Source organism: Phyllobates terribilis, unplaced genomic scaffold (genome assembly GCF_046119375.1).
Source record: "Phyllobates terribilis strain yellow unplaced genomic scaffold, ASM4611937v1 Scaffold_3__8_contigs__length_932513732, whole genome shotgun sequence".
NCBI classification, from domain to species: domain Eukaryota; kingdom Metazoa; phylum Chordata; class Amphibia; order Anura; family Dendrobatidae; genus Phyllobates; species Phyllobates terribilis.
The window spans coordinates 532,817,549-532,838,372 of NW_027362763.1; the positions used below are offsets into that span (position 1 = coordinate 532,817,549).

General features: G+C 40.8%; 1 protein-coding gene across 4 annotated transcripts in view; it reads right to left on the reverse strand.

The window, feature by feature from the left end:
- MAP7 (microtubule associated protein 7) overlaps positions 1-20,824 on the reverse strand; it is a 163,068-nt gene that overhangs the window by 3,576 nt on the left and 138,668 nt on the right. For 3 of the 4 annotated variants that reach the window (XM_073671305.1, XM_073671306.1, XM_073671303.1), the window contains 11 exons: positions 19,265-19,378; positions 16,699-16,856; positions 15,778-15,902; positions 15,074-15,348; positions 11,737-11,914; positions 11,433-11,625; positions 6,693-6,773; positions 4,355-4,405; positions 3,590-3,638; positions 1,599-1,734; positions 1,276-1,475 (listed from right to left, as the gene is read on the reverse strand). In XM_073671305.1, coding sequence (XP_073527406.1) covers positions 1,276-1,475; positions 1,599-1,734; positions 3,590-3,638; positions 4,355-4,405; positions 6,693-6,773; positions 11,433-11,625; positions 11,737-11,914; positions 15,074-15,348; positions 15,778-15,902; positions 16,699-16,856; positions 19,265-19,378 — 1,560 coding nt within the window. The remainder of the gene's footprint in view (positions 1-1,275; positions 1,476-1,598; positions 1,735-3,589; positions 3,639-4,354; positions 4,406-6,692; positions 6,774-11,432; positions 11,626-11,736; positions 11,915-15,073; positions 15,349-15,777; positions 15,903-16,698; positions 16,857-19,264; positions 19,379-20,824) is intronic. The other variant, XM_073671304.1, reaches the window with a different exon arrangement.

Genomic DNA, 20,824 nt, shown 5'->3' on the forward strand with positions numbered 1-20,824 from the left:
CAGAGACAAGCCTCAAAACTTCTGGAACAAGGTATTTTGAAGTGATGAGACCAAAATTTAACTTTTTGGCCACAACCATAAACATTACATTTGGAGAGAGGTCAACAAGGCCTATGATGAAAGGAACACCATTCCTACTGTAAAGCACGGAGGTGGATTGCTGATGTTTTGGGGATGTGTGTGCTACAACGGTACAGGAAACTTGGTAAAAGTTGAAGGAAAGATGAATGAAAAACGGTATCAGCAAATACTGGAGGCAAATTTGCACTCATCAGCCTGGAAGCCTCGCATGGGATGTACTTGGACGTTCCAACATGACAACAATCCAAAACACAAGGCCAAGTTGACCTGTCATTGGCTACAGCAAAACAAAGTGAAGGTTCTGGAGTGGCTATCTCAGTCTCCTGACCTCAATATCATTGAGCCGCTCTGAGGAGATCTCAAGCGCGCAGTTCATGCTAGATAGCCCAGGAATTTACAGGAACTGGAGGCTTTTTGCCAAGAAGCAGCTTCACCATCTGAGAAAATAAAGAACCTCATCCACAACTACCACAAAAGACTTCAAGCAGTCATTGATGTTAGAGGGAGCAATACACGGTATTAAGAACTGGGGTATGTGAACTTTTGATCAGGGTCATTTGGATGTTTTGGTTGTCATTAAGATTTAAAAAGAGAAAACACAGTAGTTTGACAATAAATGGCTTCACCCAACCAATAACCATGAGTGGAGAAAAAGTTTTTTTGTTATCATTCATATTCTCTGAAACAAGGCCAAGAAAGGAAAAATTCTTCCAGGGTATGTAAACTTTTGAGCACAACTGTACATAACCAGTCAGTCAGCATACGTAGCCATACAAGTCAGCATGCTAATGCACATGAGCAATCTGCCACATGGACAAAACTAAAATCATGGCATGCACTGAAATAGGTAGTGTCTGATAGTTGCTAGACATGTTTCCTGCTCTGTTGAAATACCATAATGTTTTCTTGAAATTAATGTACTTTATGAAATTTGGTCAGCAATTAGGCCCTGATTCCTAAATGATATAACAAGCTATGTCTCTGGGGCTAATGGCTTTTGGGAAACTGGGATGTGTCAACATGTTTTTTTGATAATGAGGTGTGTCCCACCCAATACTTTTGTCCATATCGCGTATTTGAAGGATTTTCTTTCAGAGTTGCCATTTCTAGTTCGTCAGGTTTGGTGCCAGATCATTTGTCAGAGACTATGAGATAGAGAATGTCTTTATTCTGAGATTATAATTATCATAGTACCTGCTGTTTGTGGTGTTTGCACATTATCAACTTCAAAAGCGATGAGCGGATTCAGAGGCGGAAGGTCCTGCATGCTGTTCCCCTCATTGTTTAGAGAATCAAGTTTCATTGGTTTAGATCCAACTGGTAAATTTATAATCTCTTCAAAATTATTATTGTTCGGCGTACGTAAACCATTCTCATTTGGTTGTTTCTCTGTGCTGAAAGACAGAGTGAAATACAGCACAGTAGATAGAAACAATACATGTACATTCAGCTGCTATAGATTTACATTGCCGAGAGGTTTTATGTCACATTATTAACAGCAAGGTAAAATCATTTACCTGTCTAGAGGTAAAGCTTGGGAAAAAGTAACAATTCTTGGTGATGGTGCAACTGATTCTCCATTTCGAGGGATTTCTGCATTGCTCTGGAAAAATACTGATGTCTGCTCCTCTTGTAAGGGGGTGGGTGTAATCGCTGGGGGAAAATGTATACATTAAACAAACATGTAAAACAATTAATAAGAATTAACAATTAATAAGAACATAAATGCATACATATACATTTCTATACGTATTTTGTTAAGTTAAATATATATGTATGTGTGTATGGCAAGGCAAAGTGGATATAATTTTATACAAAACCCCAAAATAAACAACTTTCTTTTAAGCAGGTGATGCTCGTTCAAACTCACCTGTGGCAAGTAACAATATTAAATATTAAATGTAGCAATATTAAAATCACAACTGAATCTAGCAAAAAGGGGAGAAGTTGACTCAATCTTTGCATTGTGTGTCTGGGTTTGCCACACTAAGCATGGAGAACACAAAGAGAATAGAACTGTCGGACGACTTGTGAACCAAAATTGTTGAAAAATATGAACAATCTCAAGGTTACAAGTCCATCTCCAGAGATCCTGATGTTCCTTTGTCCATGGTGGGCAACATAATCAAGAAGTTTACAAGCCATGGCACTGTAGCTAATCTCCCTGGACGTGTACGGCAGCGATCAATTGATGAAAGGTTGCAACGCAGGATAATCCAGATGGTGGATAAGGAGCCCCAATTAAGTTCCAAAGAAATTTAAGATGTCCTGCAGGCTCAAGGTGCATCAGTGTCAGCTCCAACTATCTGTCAACATTTGAAGGAAATGAAACGCTATGGCAGGAGAACCTGGCGGACCCCACTGCTGAATCAGAGACATAAAAATGCTAGACTGCAGTTTGTCAAAATGTACATGAGTAAGCCAAAATCCTTCTTGGAAAGCGTGTTGTGGACAGATGAGACAAAGACAGAGCTTTTTGGTTAAGCACATCATTCTACTGTTTACCATAAATGGAATGAGGCATGCAAAGAAAAGAACATAGTACATACAATCAAATATAGTGGAGGTTTAAAGATGTTTTGGGGTTGTTTAGCTGCCTCTGGAACTGGGTAACAAAACTATGTACAAGGCATCATGAAATCTGAAGATTACCAAAGGGTTTGGGGCCACAATGTAGTGCCCAGTGTCAGATAGCTGGGTTGCGTCCTAGATCATGGGTCTTCCAGCATGACCACGACCTCAAACATACTTCAAGAAGCACCCAAAAAATTGATGGAAATAAAGCGCTGGATCGTTTTGAAGTGGCCAGCTATGAGTCCGGATCTAAATCCCATTGAACACCTGTGGAGAGATCTTAAAATTGTTGTTGGGAGCAGGCACCCTTCAAGTATGAGAGACCTGAAGCAGTTTTCAAAAGAAGAGTGGTCCAAAATTCCAGCTTAGAGGTGTAAGAATCTTGTTGATGGTTATAGGAAACGATTGATTGCAGTTATTTATTCCAAAGGGTGTGCAACCAAATATTAAGTTGAGGGTGCCAACAATTTTGTCAGGCCCATTTTTGGGGTTTTGTGTGAAGTTATGTCCAATTTGCCTTTTTTTCACTTTTTTTGTCTTCCAATACACACAAAAGGAAATAAACATGTGTATAACAGAACATATAATTGCAATAATTTTCTGGGAGAAATACTTCATTTTCTGAAACAATTTCAAGGGTGCCAACACTTTCAGCCATGACTGTACATACACACACACACACACTCAATCAGGCTGACAGTGAGTCAACAGGACTTAGACCTGTCTCTTATTCTGGTATTCTTTTTCAGCCCATCAGGATACTGAATGATCTTCTGCACATGTTACTTTTCCCTACCTTGTTGCAATGTCGAAGATCTTTAACCAAATATAAACTGTACATAAACTATATTGGAGAATTTCCTTGCTGGTGGCCTGAAGTGTTGATAAAAATAAGAAAAGTTATAAGACAATGTTTCCTAGAAATACTACTCACCTGCATTTTCACCTGGTTTAGGAACCTCTCCATTCTTCTGAACACTAGCCTGAATAAAAAAAAAAAAACACTTTCAAAGTTGCTACATAATTTCAAAAATATAAAAAATTTGAGAGTACTCAGTGGTTGATATCTTGTAATGGCTAACTGAAAATCTGGTAATAAATAGCAAGCTTTCGAGACTATTCAAGTCTCTTCATCAGGTAAAATATTACAAAGAGAAGCCCGATTAATATCTATTTCCAGACCCCCCAATTATGTGTTTTAGGCAGCCCCCAAATCTAATAAACATCATTGTCAGAAGCTTCCTGTCCTCTCTAACAGCACAGGAACCTTTCCCTGCAACCAGAAAAAAAATTTAAAACCTGTCCATTCATAATGACCACGGACAAGATAAGGATCCCTAACTCACATCAGAACTACAAGATCCCAGGCACTTTTAGTTGAGCCTTAACAGGTCAACAACTTAGAACAAGGACGAATTCTCATCGCCACACAATAAAAGTAAAAAGAATAGATCTACCTGTGCCAAACATTTTTGTAGCCCTGATCACAGTATCAAGGCTATGAAATCGCTGATATTGAAGGGTAACATCTCATCCCAGAGAGACAGAAGAATGTGGGAATACAAACATATGATGATCGTTGACATTCTGAGCAGATAAATTTTTTCCTACATCATTTCAGAAACTGACATGAGACTCCACTAGCTTTCAGTCAAGTATTGCAGATATGTAGGTGTTGTCTACCTATCTCACTTTATACCTTATCTCCAGTTTCACTGCGTCTTGTTCTCTTCATGATTTCTTCCAGCCTCTGCATATAAAAAATGGGTATCGGAAAGTTACATGGAGAAAAAAAATGGTTTTCCATATTTTAAAAGAAACAATAATGATGAGATGTCCAACCAGTGTATTTTCTCCCACTTAAAAGTTATTCTCAAAAAATACTATGGATAGGGAATAACTTGCTGATTGCTGGGGGTCCATCCTCCGAGACTCTTAGTGATCCTGAGAAAAGGGCTCTGAAGCCCCAAAAACAGGGTTCTGCAGTCCCTTTCATGAATGGAGAGGAGAGGCGCATGCGCAACCTACGCTCCATATCTATGGGACTAACAGAAATAGCCAAGCACTGTGCTCGGCAGTCACATAGACAATGAATGGAGCACAGGTCGCGTATCCGCACCTCCACTCCATTCAGCACAAGGCTGCAGATCCCTGTTCTCAGGGTTTCAGAGCCCCTTTCTCAGGAGCCATTAGTTGAACCCCCAATGATCAGCAACTTGATTTTTTCTTTGGAGAATAGCCATTAAAGATGCCATTGATTTTTTTAAAATGTGTAAAATCTACTAAGGCCTTTGGTGCAACAAATTTATTAAGAGGCATATGCCAGCTTACTCTTTAAATCACAAGAGTAGGAAAGAAGGTTTACAAATTCTGCCTCCCGTCCCCATGGCTGTCATTAAAATGACATAATTATGTGGCCTTTAGCTTTATATGTGCATCAATGGGCAGACATAACATGAGTGCCATCTGTGCCGGAGCCTGGTAAGTTCATACTGCCACCATAAAAGCAGCTGCCAGCAAACTACAGCCTATTAGACTATGTATAAGGAGACTAAGCTAATGCATTTCATAGCTCACAATTACTGGTGAATTTTAGAGATATACAAGGGCTGCTCTACGATGCACTATTTTAGAGGTTTTCTTACCACAAGTGTGAGAGTGTGAACTGTAATAGCAGCAGGAGAGCATTAGGACCCTGAACAGAGAGCAGGGTCAGACCAGGAGAGCCTATGTGTTGTGAAGCAGACTGCTGTGTGAGACGCAGGAAGCTGTGTCCCTGCTTAAGAACGAGTGCTGAGCTGGGGAAAGCTGTGTGGCTCTTTGAAGTTTTGTAGAAGTCTATGCGGAGTGGACTAGAGACTTTGTGCTGAACGGGCTAAGTGGCGAGGATTCGGAAAGAGACAAAGGATACCATTTCTGTGACGGAACGCGTTGTCGGTGGCCTGGGAAACAGTGAGCGACCGCAAAAGAAGAGACGGGGTCCGGTGCCATTCACATTGAGAAGATACTGACAAGCCCTGGTGAAGAGTTCTTCCCGGACCGTAACCTGATACTACAGGACTAAAGTCCCCGGCGTGTGGGCTCGGCATCGGCTGACAAGAAGGAAAATTTGTTTTTTATTTGGCGCCAACGTTTTTCGGGACTAGCTGCAGGCACCACGAATCACAGGCATGTGAGAGACCACATCTGAAGTTAACGGTACCGTAGCTTTAAGATACCCGGGTATCCCTATACTAGGGGTATAAGAGCAATTGGTGTAGTGTCATGTATTGTTATTGTTAATTTTGGTATGATTGTACTCAGTGTGCCATTTCAGGGATTCCCATAGAACACCCTCACTAGATTGACACTGTGTTTAGGTAAAATTGATCCAGAACATTAGTGTAACTCACAAAACCTGGGAACCTTGGGATTGGCACATTGATTTCAGCTTTTGCTGAGTGTGTGTAACTATTAGAGATGGTGTCCTAGGGGGAACCTGAGACTGGTTCATTCAATACTGAATCGTAGTCTAATCCCTGTTTTAGTAAAAAAGTGTTGTTTATTTCTGTCTCTGTCTCAGTTTGTGACTCACTGGATCTCTCTCGGACCTCCGGTCATTACACAAGGTCATAGTGCAGGAAATACTAAACATTTTAGTCTAATAAGTGGAAGCCAGCCTATTACTGATCACAAAACTTACATCCACTGGAAAATCCCTTTAAGAAATATTAAAATGTATAAAGACTAGTAATGAGCGAGTTTGTTCGGTTAACCCTTTTGCCGAGTATACTCGGCCGAGCACCGAGTATTTATAGAATGCTTTGGCTTTAAGTTTTCGTCGCTCCGTGAACATGATTTGCAACTGTTTGACAGATTTAATACATGTGAGGAATGCTGGAAAAACGTAAAGCCCGAGCATTCTATAAATACTCTGTGCTCGGCCGAGTATACTCGGCGAAAGGGTTAACCGAACATACTCACTCATCACTAATAAAGACCATAAAAAAACTACATTGCTGATAACATTACAGACATAATGGAAAATAACTGGTTACCTTCTTCCTTTCTGAACGTTCCTGCTCCTCCTTTTGGAAATGTTTCTCCCGTTCTAACCTAATGCGGTCAGATTCTTCTTTCTAGAAGGTTTATGATAAAAGGCAGTTGTTATCTTTAGGTTTCATGTCACTTGGCATGTCAAACATGGTTGTGCTAATGCTATGATCCAGGTCAGACCACTATCCTATAAATGCGGGTTTGTTTTTATGTGTCTGCATTAGAATATGGAGGTAAAAATTGCACAACTGGGCAATAACCGAATAGCGTATACATAAAAGTCTACTCTGGTGACAGATTTGTTTGTAAAACAAAACATACTGATAATACATACTGTATTTTTTGGACTATAAGTCGCAATCCTCCCAAATTTGAGGGTGGGAATGGGGGGTGCATCTTATAGTCTGAATGTAGCTTACCGGGTGTTGCGGCGGCGGCGGAGGAGCGGGATGACAGGAGGCAGGGTCCCTTCTGCCGGCAGCGACAGAGGTGTAGCGATGCTGCGGGCCCGGCGTCGATGGTGAGCAAAGCGGAGTGCATTGCTTTCCCGGTGGGCATCTTCCTGAAGCCGTGGGCAGTTGGAGGCGGCACATGCGCAGATTGCTATCTCAGCCCAGTCGAGATCTCAATCCGTGCATGCGCCGCCTCCAGAGGCAATTTCCCTAAAGCCCACGGCTTCGGGAAAATGGCCGCCGGGAAAGCAATGCACTCCGCTCTGCTCAATGCCGACACTGGGCCCACAGCGTCGCACCCCCACCTCACACTCAGGGCCCACAGCATTGCCCCACTGCTGCCCCCACCGGCTTCCTGAGGAAGGGACCATGCATTTTGTGACCGCTGCTCCACCGCCATCTTCCTGAGGAAGGGACCATGTATCTTGTGACCCTTCCTCCACCGCTGCCGCCCCCCAGGTAAGATACCTTAAATTCAGACTATAAGACAGAACCCCCATCTTATAAAAAATCTTTTTTTTCCTATTTCACTCCCCAAAATTTGGGGTGCGTCTTACAGTCCAAAAAATACGGTATATACATTAGAGAGCTGTCAATTAACATCTAAAGTATTAGGTATCAAATAAACAGGTGTTACTAAAAAGTAACAAAACTATTATTTATGTCTTTCAATTCTTATCTTCTTTTGCTGATAATTTTATTTTTCAAAAGGTGGAATAGAGAAATGATTGAGGAAGTAAAGGTGGGTGGGAATTTAGGAGGCAGCAATCATGCTATTCTCAAATTTTGGATTAAAGGAGGAGGAAGACATTCGAGGACTCAGGCAGGCAGATTTTAATGAATGAATTCCGAAAGAGGGTAGGAAAGGTCCAATGGCTGGATGTTCTAACAGAGAGAAATGTCCAAGAAGGCTGGGAGATTTTGCTAAATGAAATTCTCACTGCACAATCAGTAACAATCCCGCAAAGAAGGAAGAATTGGAAGCATTTAACCCTTTCACGACATGTGCCGTACATGTATGGAGCATGCCGTCTCCCCCCGTTTGACGCCGGCTCCATCGCTGAGCCTGCACCTTTCCGGGGACATGAAAGCTGATCTGATCAGCTGTCATGTGCCCCCAACAGCTGCGGATGGAATCGCGATTCACCCGCGGCTCTTAACATGTTAAATGCCGCTGTCAATCTCAGACAGCATTTAACATGGCTTGCGCGGGAAGTGCATCACTGATCCCGGTCATCGGCGCCTGTCACATGACCGTGGGTCGCCGATGGGTTGGCATGACAACCCGTGGTCTGATGGAGACCCCTGCGGTTGTCATTGCGAGGATGCTATGAGCGCCGCCGCCCAGCGCTCATAGCAAGTGAGCACTTTTGCTACACACAGCAGGGTTGAAGCCCTGCCGTGTGTAGAATAGTTGATTGGATGATTGCAGCTCCTAGTCTCCCATGGAGACTAATAAGCAAGTGTAAAGTAAAAAAAAGATGTTTTTAAAAATATTAAAAAAATATATATATATAAAAGGTTCAAATCACCACCTTTCACCCCATTCAAAATAAAACAAAAAACACCCCTAAATATACACATATTTAGTATTGCCACGTTCAGAATGGCCAGATCTATAAACATATAAAAAGAATTAATCTGATTGGTAAATGGCGTAACGAGAAAAAAAAAAAAAAACGACAGAATTATGTTTTTTTGGTTGCTGCAACACTGCAATAAAATGCAATAACGGGCGATCAAGACATTGTATCTACCTCAAAATGGTTTCAATAAAAACTTCAGCTCAGCACGCAAAAAATAAGCCCTCACCCAGACCCAGATCCTCCCGCAAAATGGAGATGCTACGGGTCTCGGAAAATGGCGACTTTTTTTTTTTTTTTTTTTTAACAAACTTTTGATTTTTTTTTTTCACCACTAAAATAAAACAGAACCTTTACATCTTTGCTATCTACGAACTCGTAATGACCTGGAGAATCATAATGGCAGGTCAGTTTTAGTATTTAGTGAACATGGTAAAAAAAAAAACCCAAAAAACAAATTGTGAATTGCACTTTTTTTGCAATTTCACCAGACTTGGATTTTTTCCCCGTTTTCCAGTACACGATATGGTAAAACCAATGGTGTCATTCAAAAGTACAACTCATCCTGAAAAAAAAAGAAGCCGTTAGTAAAAAAAAAAACAAAAAAAAAAAAGTAAAAAACAAAAGCGCGAAAACGGAAAAGGGCAGTGGTGTGAAGGGGTTAAAGAAATCAGGATGGATGAACACAGAACTTAAAAAGGAAAAAACAAATATATGTCAAGCATTAGAAGAGCTAAAGCCAGTAATGAAGTGAGGCTTGCAAGGGAGAACGAAAAGCAATAAAAATGGATTTTGGGGGTATGTCAAAAGCAAAAGAAAGTCAAAGAAGCTATAGGATTTTTACAGGATGAAAAGGGTGAAGCTGTCAAAAATGATGTTGAGAAGGTGGAACTTTTAAATTCCTATTTTGCATCTGTGTTCTTTAAGAAAGCAAATGTAACATCAACTGATCTTCACTGTGCTATTGAAGGAATAAAAGTATCCACACGATCTCCAAACAGAGAGATGGTGAGGGATCACTTAGCCAATTTAAATTAATTTAAATCTCCTGGTCCAAGTGAATTACATCCTAGGGCACTGAAAGAGATAGCCGAGGAAATTGCAGAACCACTAGTCAAAATTCCTGGAGAACAGGAGAAGTCCTAGAAGATTGGAGAAGGGCAAATGTTGTTCCTATCTTCAAAAAGGAAATAAGATGGAGCCAGGAAGTTACAGGCCAGTGAGCCTTACTTCTATACCAGGACCAGGACAAATTATTAAACAGCATGTATGTAAATACTTGGATAAGAATACAGTAATTAACCAGAGCCAGCATGGGTTTGTAGCAAATAAGTCATGCCAGACTAATCTAATTTCCTTCTATGATGGAATCTCTGACTAGGTGGATGAGGGAAATGCGGTAGCTATAGTATATCTCGACTCCAGCAAAGCATTTGAATAAAGTATCTCATACTATCCTTATTGAAAAAATGACCAAGTATGGGATTGACAAGGCTACAGTTAGGTGGATTCATAATAGGCTCAGTGATCGTGCTCACAGAGTGGTAATAAATGGTTGCACATCCAATTGGAAGAATGTTTCATGTGGGGTACCACAAGGCTCTGTCCTGGCCCCAGTGTTGTTCAATGTTTTTATAAATGATTTAGAAAAGGGAACTGAAGGTAAGCTAATCAAATTTGCAGACTATGCAAAGCTAGGAAGGATAGCTAATACTAGAGAAGACAGAGAAAGGATTCAGAAGGATCTAGATATGCTTAGACAATGGGCAGCAACTAAAACAATGGCATTTAACAGAGAGAAATGCAAAGATCTACATTTGGGAAAGAAAAACGAACATTACATCTACAAAATGGGAGGAATAGAACTAAACAACACCACAAGTGAAAAAGAGTTGGGTATACTATTAGATCACAGACTGCACATGAGTCAACAGTGTGATGCAGCAGCAAAAAAGGCAAACACAAATCTGAGATGTATTAAGAGAAGCATAAAGTCTAGATCATATGAAGTAATTATCCCTCTCTACTCCTCCTTGGTCAGACCTAATCTGGAGTACTGTGTCCAGTTTTGGGCACCACATTTTAAAAAAGACATTGAAAAACTGGAGCAAGTTCAAGGAAGAGCTACCAGGATGGTGAGCGGACTGCAAGCTATGTCCTATGAGGAACGGTTAAAGGATCTGGGAATGTTTAGCATGCAAAAAATAAGGCTAAGAGGAGATGTAATAGCGGTCTACAAATATCTGTTGGGATGTCACAGTGTAGAGGGATCATCGTTATTCTCATTTGCACATGGAAACATGAGAAGCAATGGAATGAAGCTGAAAGGGAGAAGATACAGATTAGATATTAGAAAAAACTTTTTGACAGTGAGGGTGATCAATGAGTGGAACAGGCTGCCACCAGAGGTGGTGAGTTCTCCTTCAATGGAAGTCTTCAAACAGAGGCTGAACAGACATCTGTCTGAGATGGTTTAGTGAATCCTGCATTGAGCAGGGGGTTGGACACGATGACCCTGGAGGTACCTTCCAACTCTAACATTCTATGACGTAACTTTGTTTTACTTTTATATCTATCTATATACATATCAATACCTGTCATCATAAGGAAATACATGTACATATCCGTCCTTTCAACCTACAGATAAAACCAGTAGAGCCTCTGTGAGACAAACATATGATATGTCCCTCAAACCCCAGGAACATACTTGCTTCTGAAGACGTTCTGCTTCCTCACGCTCCCTTTGCTCCTTTTCTTCAGCTTGTTGTTTCTCCAACCTTTCCTTCTCCTGGCGCTCCTTTTCTTCCTTCTCTTTTTGTTCTGCTTCCTGTTGTTTTGCTTCCTCCTCTCGGCGAGCTCTTTCAATGGCCTGCCTTTGAGCTATCTCCTCCTTTTTTCTCCTGCAACAATGCCATCATTTATTAATAATATTTATACAGCGCCATACGTGCAACAAAGATTTTCACATGCTCCAAAATACAGATATAGGCTATACAGACACCATATTTTACCGTTCTTCCTCTTCTTTTTCTCTCTTTTCTTCCTCTTCACGCTCTCTTTGTTCTCGAGCGAGTCTTCTCTTTTCCGCAAGAATTCGGGTTGCTTCCCCTGGGTCATTGGTTCTCGCAAATGGCTTATTTGTTACAGTAGGTGATGCAAGAATTGGGGTTGATGGTATTGATGATGGCTCTTTTATAAGAATGAAGAAAAATTAAAATTAGAACAGTGGAATATTTGGCATGTGTTTAGAGCTCTCTGATTGAGCGTGCTTTGATATTTTTAGTTTCTAACTGTGCTTGAATTTTTATTGTATAAAAGCCCTGTTACATGTAAAAACCTCAGGGAGAAGATTGTACCTGTTATCAACCAAATGCACCGTGGTGACAAAGTATATTATGTGAAGGAGACAATTTTACGGTTACATGGTTAAAAGATATGGCTGTATGCTTCGTATTTGACCATCAGAGTTACAGACAGAGATTGACTATGCAATGTATAATTTGGCCACCAATAAACAAAAGATATTTGCTAGCCAAAAGCTGTTTAGCATGCAGTTATTACCTTGTGGCTTACATGTTCAACAAATTTATTACATTCTAAAAAGGAGCAAAAACCACAGGCACAGTGGATCCGACCCTAAACAATGTAATTTGCAGAAAGAAACCTAATGTCTACAAGCTCATGCTCATGCCAGCAACAAAGCCAATGTCGTTTCTGTGAAAAGTGCAGAATGTGGAAACTGCATTGTAAAAGTAGATGCACAGCAAGCAAAAACAGCAAAAAAAACTGTCCTTAATGGACATTTAGCAGAGATCCCACTGCAGCAACATGCTGATCACCTTGAGATTTTCAATCTGAGACCTGAAACCTGTAAAGCCCCACATACACATTAAACTAATGTCAGCTGAACCCTAAACTCGACAGTCTAATGTGAATGGGGAGACTTGGACAGTTGACTGTTGGGGGGAGTTTAGGGGGCAGACATGTCTGATTTCGGATTGCAGAGCCTTCTCTGCCAGTGTCTCTCTCAGAGAACACAGGAGCTTTCAGCCAAGCGAGCGCGCCTATGGGAGAGCCGGCCACAATGGCTGACCGACAAACGATCGGCCAACTGTCATTTAATGTGTATTGCGGGCTTAAGAGCAATTCACAGCTAATATAAAGAGATCAATTTTGATCAATAGGTAAAGTCAACTCTCCATGAATGTATTTTAGGTAGATTAACACCACTCACTCCCAGTTGGTTGTTCATATGAATTCTCGCAAGAATAATTGCATGTTACAGGATAAGTGGCATTAAAGTAAATGTAAAAATTTGAGTCCTTTCATGGTGATGCCCGTGATTCTATTTTCCTCCATTTTCTAACATTGCATCACTTGTGGAGATCACATTTCTGTGTGAATTACCAGCAACTGCTAAAATAAGGACTAGACTACCCTGATATAACACCCTATCTTCAAGGTCCCCATAGTAGCTGCAGGAACTTGTACTCCAGGGCAGCCAACTGATCCTAATGGTAGCTATGTCCCTAAATGTAATCTATAATTTATATATTACTCACAAATTATACCTAGCAATATCATTAAAAATGCAATATTACTTAAATCGGTTGTCCAGATTTATGATTTTGATGACCTATCATTTGGATAGGTAATCAATATCAGATTGATGGGGTCCGAAACCTGTCACCACCACCAATCAGCTTTTTTCAGCTCTGGATAGACGTAAACATAGAATGGAATTGGAGCAGCTGAAAACTGCAGCTGTGCAATTGAGGAGCCGTGCTGCAGTTCTTGGCAACGGCCACTATATAGTTGCCAAGAACTGTTTCAGCGCTGTTCATATTCACATCTGTCCAACACCGGAGCTAAAAACAGTTGATGGCCAGTCCTGCACCAAACTTATAGTGATGACCTATCCAGGGACGTACATAGAAAACATAGGGCCCCATAGCAAAAGTTCTAATTGCGACCCCCCCCCCCCTCCCCACCCCCCAAGAAAAAAAAATGGTCGGAGGGGTCATAGAACAGCATATCTCACAACTTTGCAACCTTTACAAGGTAATTTTCCTAGTAAGCCCTAGATTCCCCAATCAATGCACCCATAAAGTATGATGCCAAGAACAGTACCCCACCTTAACTCCCCCGGCAAAGTATGGTCACCCCAACACAGTATGACCCTCCAACTGTGACCCCCACACAGCCCTAATAGTATTATAAGTCTACATACAGCATGATGGCCCCACACTGTATAATGGCCCGCACTAACCCTCCAAACAGTATAATCGCTTCCACATGATGGACCCCACACAAACCTTCACACTGTATAACAGTTTGCATACAGTCTAATCACCCCCACATAGCCCTCCATAAAGTATAAAGGCCTCCATATAGCCCTGCAGATATTATAATAGCACTTCATATAGTATAGTAGGCCCCACATAGCCCTCCATACAGTATAATGCATCCCACACTGCCCTCCATACAGTATACTGCACTCCCCATAGTTCTCCATACAGTATACTGCACTCCCTATAGTCCTTCATACAGTATACTGCACTCCCCATAGTCCTCCATACAGTATACTGCACTCCCCATAGTCCTCCATACAGTATACTGCACTCCCCATAGTCCTCCATACAGTATACTGCACTCCCCATAGTCCTCCATACAGTATACTGCACTCCCCATAGTCCTCCATACAGTATACTGCACTCCCCATAGTCCTCCATACAGTATAATGCACTCCCCAGAGTCCTCCATACAGTATAATGCACTCCCCCATAGTCATCCATACATTATTATGGCCACCACAATTTAAAAAAAAAAAAAATACAATACTCACCTCTCCTCCTTGTTCCCCCGTTGCTCCGGTCTCTGCAGCGAGCGTTCTGAAGCTCCGCGCATCTCAGCGCAGTGGGTGCCATGTAGTGACGTCATCACATCCGCTGCACTGACACTTTAGATACAGAGGAAGCGTCAGCTGACGCTCCCTCCTCCATCACTGCTTTCAACTGTATAGGCATCCATTATGCTGATACAGTTGAACGTGCGATGATGGGTAGGGGGCGGCTCCGGTCCCCCCTGACTCATGGGCCCCATAGTGACAGTGTGGCCAGCAGCCATTGGTGGTTTGCCATTAGACCCGTCGTATGACTAGGTCAATAATATCATAAGAGCGGATGACACTTTTATAATAAATGGGTATTCGTGAAGAGACGACTTGGGTATAAGCCTGAAACCTTTCATTTCAAGTAGTTTTAAGTGGAAATACAGGGCCACCTAAAATACCCCCATGTAACATTTTGGGTCAATAATGTAGACAGACTCAAGCAAATAACCATGTACCTTGCACAGTTTCAGCAGCGGTAGGACTCGGAGTACGAGGCTTTTCTTCACTGGATCCTTCTGCATTTGCTGCTGGTGGATCTTTTTCTTCTATCCTTTCTTTTTCAGTGGGATCGGGTGGTGTTTCTCCCTGTTTTTTCTTGGAGTCTTCCGTGCTGTCTTTTTTTACTGGTCGGACATTTCCTGGTGAGGGTGGACGTTGAGGAGTGGTGGCCACCTTAATGGAACTATTAACAATAGCTGGTACTGGTCTGGGTGATGATTTATGTGAAGATCTGAAAACCATATGAATACTTGGATTAACAATAAAACCTGTTCACGTTATTTTTATTTTTTTTATACAACACTGAAAAATAATAAGAATGGTTTAAAAAAATAAATAAATTGTAATAAATTTATATATAACATGGGCAGAACCATACTTGTAAAATACATATGTATACTGCCACTAGTCTATAACGCAGAGTAAAATGTACCTCCATGTACTGACTGCATATAACTCATTGAGTTCATGAGAGAAATAAAAGGACACACAATAACTGTCCTGTGGACCTCGAAGAAGCAGTATGGTACATAGGTGTTGTCGTGAAAATTTAACGTTACATTTTTACTGATACATATAGGTTCCACACCACATTCACACTACTTACCAGTAGAGTCAATACCGATATAGACAATCACAATATTAACAAAAATACACTTACCCTCCAGATGTAGGCGCTGGTGATTTTGCTTTAGGTAAATTAGGAGAGATTGCTCTCTTTATAATGGATATAGGTGTTAATAATACATTCTCCCTATCAGTCTCACGTTTTTCTCTTTTCTCCATCTAATGAGAAAAGAAAAAGTTAGCAATTTAGGCAGTTTTTACATCATTTATTTATGTAAAAAGTTAGGGGGCGATTCATGAAGTTGTTTGAAACACAATAGTGGAGTAAAGCACCTTAAAAAAGCCAATATTTTTGCGCAAACATTAGGGGTTTTTTTGCTTTTTTTTTTTCCTACACTTTTTACATTTTGGACAGCTCCCCCAGCAGATCTCTGTCTCTCTTCTCACAAAATTACAAATAAGAGAGGTGGGTCGCGTACAAAGCAGCCAATGTCATCTCAGTTGCTGCAGTCAAGATAAGTTTGTCATCTGCTGTTAAGTTCTTTAAAAGCTGTGACCGAGATGACAAGGCCATGTCATCATACTGAGAGCTTTGTTATCTTGGTCGCTGCCTATCTAGAGTGCAGCAGCCAATGACAAACTCATCTCGATGTTTGCGCTCTGCATAAGAACTTGTGGTATTGACCAAAACGACAAAGCAATCATCTTTCTTTCTTTGACTGGAGTTATAAAATGCTTGGTAATATAAGAGTACTATGTAGCCTCTCTGACATGAATTTTCAAAACAAATACATCAGCTTCATCATGTATAAGATATATTTAATAGTGTATACAATTTGCATTGTGAAATCTGGTGACAGATCCACTTTATTTGATGCAAAATGTTTCAAGCTTAGTAAATCGGAATCAGTCTGGTTTTTTGGTCCTTTGACTAATAACTCATTAGGAATATACTCCAAAAATCTTGAAATCTTCCATATTTTACTCCGCATAATATGAGAGGTTGAATACTTACACTGCTGAATCCTCCGAAGTGTGTGGTCCTTCGCCTTGCTGTTACTTCTGGTGTGCTGAAAAAAAGTTTTGCCTTCTCGGAACTTTTGCTGATTTGAGTCTTGGAGGGCTGGGGGGTTATGGGACTGCAAGATGCTGAACGAGGACAAATGGGGATAACTAGGGTGTTTGGTTTTTTTAAAAAACATGGAGTTGAAGAAGTAAATAAGAAAATGGCAGAAGCATGAAGCAGGAGAAGAAAAAAAGAAGAGAAGAAGAGTAGCCCGTTAATACCAGCGAGGCTTATATTTACACCAAAACCATCGCTGTTGGCTGATCAGGGATATTAATATTAATAGAGACCTCCTCTTTCCTGGATGTGGAGGGCTGCAATTTAAGAGAGACCCAGAACAAATACATCTAGATATACTCAATGTGGGGTTTGGACATACTAGAACAATAGATCCAATTTTCCATGATCCCCTCCCCCTGATCAACAACAGATTCAAGGGAGTACTGATATGATTGACAGCAGTTAACGGTGATGGTTTTGGAAGGATCTGAAGCAGAAATCCTAAGATCCCATAATGATTCTAGAATTACTTACAAATCAGTAGATACAACTTATAAATATCAGTTACAAAGAAAATCAAATCAATCCTTCCTGCAAGTACATGCAACATGATCTGAAGGACAGACTATATCTACAAGCAAAGCTTAGGCAAGGAGAAACAGTTTGGAAAAGGAAGACAATGCATGAACATAAGATTAATAAATGACCCATCTTTGATTATGTGTAAAGGAAAGTAAATGTTATCATGTAAAAATGACAAAAGAGGTAATAATCAACATCTCCGTTTTATCCCTTAAAGAAATAGATACAATGAGGAGAAGAGACTGTCACTTGGGCCTGGTTTGTCTCAGCACATTCTCTACTGATATGTCACTTATTGAAGAGCGCCACCTAGAGCAATTGCTACTTAGAGTGTATGTCTGCTATCTTGCAAAGCTTCTATAATTCTCATTAAACTGAAACAGGTCTCTGAACGTCCTTCTTATTCATAGGGTATAATATTAGCGTAAAAATTTACCTGAATTTAGTAGCAGATTTTTACCAATGAAGAAGTTTAATGGGAAAAACTTTTAAAAAATAAAAAAAAAAGGTTTTATTTTTTCACATGGCTTGGTTCTATATGTCGAGAGCAGCGCTTTTAGTGATCAGTGGGAACTCCACTGTTCAAAACTTCTGACATGCCTCCATGACATGTAAAACGCCTTTTAAAACTATATTTATTCTTTGAGGATAGCACTGTATGCAGCATTATTTTTGCCCATAAAGGGAGTGTCACCCCCAAAACTCAATTTAAACTACTTACATTTATATTTGAGCCCACATAAAAATCATTCCTGTATTGATATTTTTATTAATAAAAAAAAGCATTTTGTATGCAATTGAGTGAGCTCTGGTGCACCTTGGCATGGCCAAGGCCTCAGTGCAACCATTTGCCCCCTCAATTATGTCGTGCCATTCACCTTATGTTGACTGACAGTGCTTGCGTGCCCAGAATGAGTGCTACCTGAACTGAATCTTCAGCCCTGTGTGTTCACACTGACAATGTAAGAACCTAGCGAGCACCAATACAGTGTCCGTGCAGGCTCGCTTCCATCCCCTCCCTCCTGTCTCCACAGGCCGCTTGCTACATAGAGAGAGGGATGAGAGTGGGCTTGCACTTACACTGCGTTGGCGCTTGCTGGATTCCTGCACGCTTTCACTGGACTCTTGCAGCATCACCGCGCATGTGCAGTACTGGGGATTAAATTCAGGAATCTCTGTCAATCAACACAAGGGGAGGTACTTCCATAATAAACAACTGGTCAGAATAGGGGGTGCACTGAGCACTTGGTCACTTTAAGGGTATACCGGAGCTCCTTAATTTGCAAAAGATGTTAAGTTATATCACATGATCGCTGAGGCCAAACAGCGCTGACTTCACTCTGTTCTCCTACGGATGTAATTGACAGTCAGAGAAAGTGAGAGCTGCAGCTGGTCTCTCACTTCCTCCGGATGTCTTGATTTGTCCAATGAAGAAAAGAGTGTAGCCAGCTCTGATTGGCTGTAGGGATCATATGACATAATGTCAAGCAAGCCTCGGGAGTGTTGGTGCTGACACTGCTGTAACAGCGCTGGCATTGAAGTAGAGTATAGGTGTTATTACGTCACTGGAGGGGAAACATAGGGATTTAGAAGGGTTTGTCCAAGTAGTGGACAACCCCTTTAAGAGTCTTGGATGTTTAGACTGTAGGGTATTTAGCAGCTAGAGAATCTTACTGCAAAGTCTGAACCTCCAGAGCCATTATTTTTATAAAGGTAGGGAATCAATCCCATACAGTTGTGCAGGCGTAGGGTCAGCTAGTGACATGTCTGACATATTGAAAGCTTAAATCCCTGCAAACCATTCCCAATCAAATGATGCATGCAAGAGCTGTAACAGAAGTGGAAATGTCATAAGTTCTAAGAAAATGGTGACTACACAATCACAAACTGGACACACAGCTCACCTACAACCTGATGTGGTTGTACAAATTACCTGCATCTCCTGATAGAGCAGCGGTGCTTTTACTTCTAGCCAGGTAAGAGTGTGTAGGCGTTAGTAGCCGCGACACTACATTGGACTCCCATGGACTAAGCTGTGGTCGTCTCCCTGGTTGTTACAAACACATTATTAGACACAGATCACTCTAGCAATTTGTCTGAAGGCATATAGTGTTACTTGTGACCTATATTCATGAATCTCATTAAAACGTATTAATAACTGACAATACTTAGGAAACTTAATTTGTGTCACATCTAAAATTACTACATTTTATGATATTATTAACCCCTATGGACAATCTAACCTAGTAAAACCATGACCTCACAAGGCCTAACATACTTTATGGTCGAATTTCTAACATTTACTACCTTTAGATCTAACTGGTAGTTCAACACCATTGATGTTAAAGAGGTTTTATGGTTTCAACATCCCGTGATTCCTGGCTGCGGTTTAAAAAAAACTAAAAAAAAAAAAACTGTGCGTTACTCATCCTCCCAGTGGCCAATCCTGAGTATCATCCGTTGCTCCTGGTGTCTGTTATTGGCTGCAGACATTGGGAACAGCAGTGAAAATTCCGGGGTAGGCAAATAAAGCACCTTTTTTTTTTTAAAACAAACTGCACCTGGGGACAGGGATTTTCGGAAAGCAGAAAAAACCTTTAAAGCCTGGCTCAACACAATCTGGAAATGCGCGTTGCCTGATGTTATGACCTATATGACACTCGCGATGTTTGCAGATGTCGGGGACAGTGTTCACAACTGAACTGTTTCAGTTGTCCCGCAGTCTGCAAGTCTTATTGGAGGGAATATATCAATCATGTATAAATTTCTAGTGTCAAGAAGAAAAAAAAACAAAAACATTTTCCTTTATTCATTGTGTACGCACTTTGGAAGGGCTTCAAAAGCTGCTATATTGGTCTTAGTATGAGTAAGCCTAAAGGCCGCCATACACATTAGTTGAAAGTTGCCCAAATTCACCGACTTTAGCAGGAACAGCCAAACATCTGACAGATAACGTCAGGGAAGATAAGAATTGAATAGTTAGAATTTCAATGCCCGAACGTTTGCATTCTTGAGAGATGAGCCGTTTGACATAGGAGTGGGATCAGCCAACTTTAATCTAATGTGCATGAGGGCCTTAAAGGAAATCTAGGAGTAGGATGAACCCTCCTAAACTGTCTATATGGACACGTAGGTCATAGGAAGCTGAATAAATTGATACATGGATATTTGTGATCTGATGTCTTATTCCAGAGAAAATCCCATTTTTCTTATATGTAAATGAGGTGTTAAGGTCTATGGGCCGGACACTGATCTGGATGAGAATCTGCCTCCAGAGCTTATTTTAAATAAAAAAGGGAGTTACCAATGTGAACCAAGTAATGACTGACAATTTGCTCTCATAAATCACACACAGATCTGCAGTGAGATCAGAACTAACACAGTACATTAGAAGTGAAGATTGTCTCATTACAAAAATATCTGCATCTACAGTTGTTCGCTCATAGTTCTGTTAGCTCTGCTGCAGAGCTGTACACGATTATAACAAACACAG